The 231-nt window shown below is 62.8% G+C and overlaps 1 protein-coding gene across 1 annotated transcript in view; it reads left to right on the top strand.

Annotated features, from left to right (window-relative positions):
* Nucleotides 1-69: 69 nt before the first annotated feature.
* The window catches only part of TMEM141 (transmembrane protein 141), a gene marked incomplete at its 5' end in the record, with an annotated part of 1,084 nt that continues 922 nt past the window's right edge, over nt 70-231 (top strand). The window contains one exon of the mRNA XM_010134869.1: nt 70-195. Coding sequence (XP_010133171.1) covers nt 70-195 — 126 coding nt within the window. The remainder of the gene's footprint in view (nt 196-231) is intronic.

Genomic DNA, 231 nt, shown 5'->3' with positions numbered 1-231 from the left:
GCGCTGCCCTCAGCGAGTGCCCTTGCTGCCGGGGCTGTCAGAGCATCCCCCTGGTCTCCTCAGCCACAGGGTCCCTCGCCAGCTACCTGGTAACCAGAGCTGAGACGCAGAAATGCTCCGACTTCTGGATTTACCTGGAAACAGGCAAGTCCCCGCAGGAGCTTGCCACGGCTGACAGGGTGTCTCAGCCCGCAGGTACGTTCACAGCTCTCCCTGCTGCTTTCCCTGCAC

This window comes from Buceros rhinoceros, unplaced genomic scaffold (genome assembly GCF_000710305.1).
Source record: "Buceros rhinoceros silvestris isolate BGI_N320 unplaced genomic scaffold, ASM71030v1 scaffold36040, whole genome shotgun sequence".
Lineage (NCBI taxonomy): Eukaryota > Metazoa > Chordata > Aves > Bucerotiformes > Bucerotidae > Buceros > Buceros rhinoceros.
This window is presented reverse-complemented; position numbering and strand designations above follow the sequence as displayed.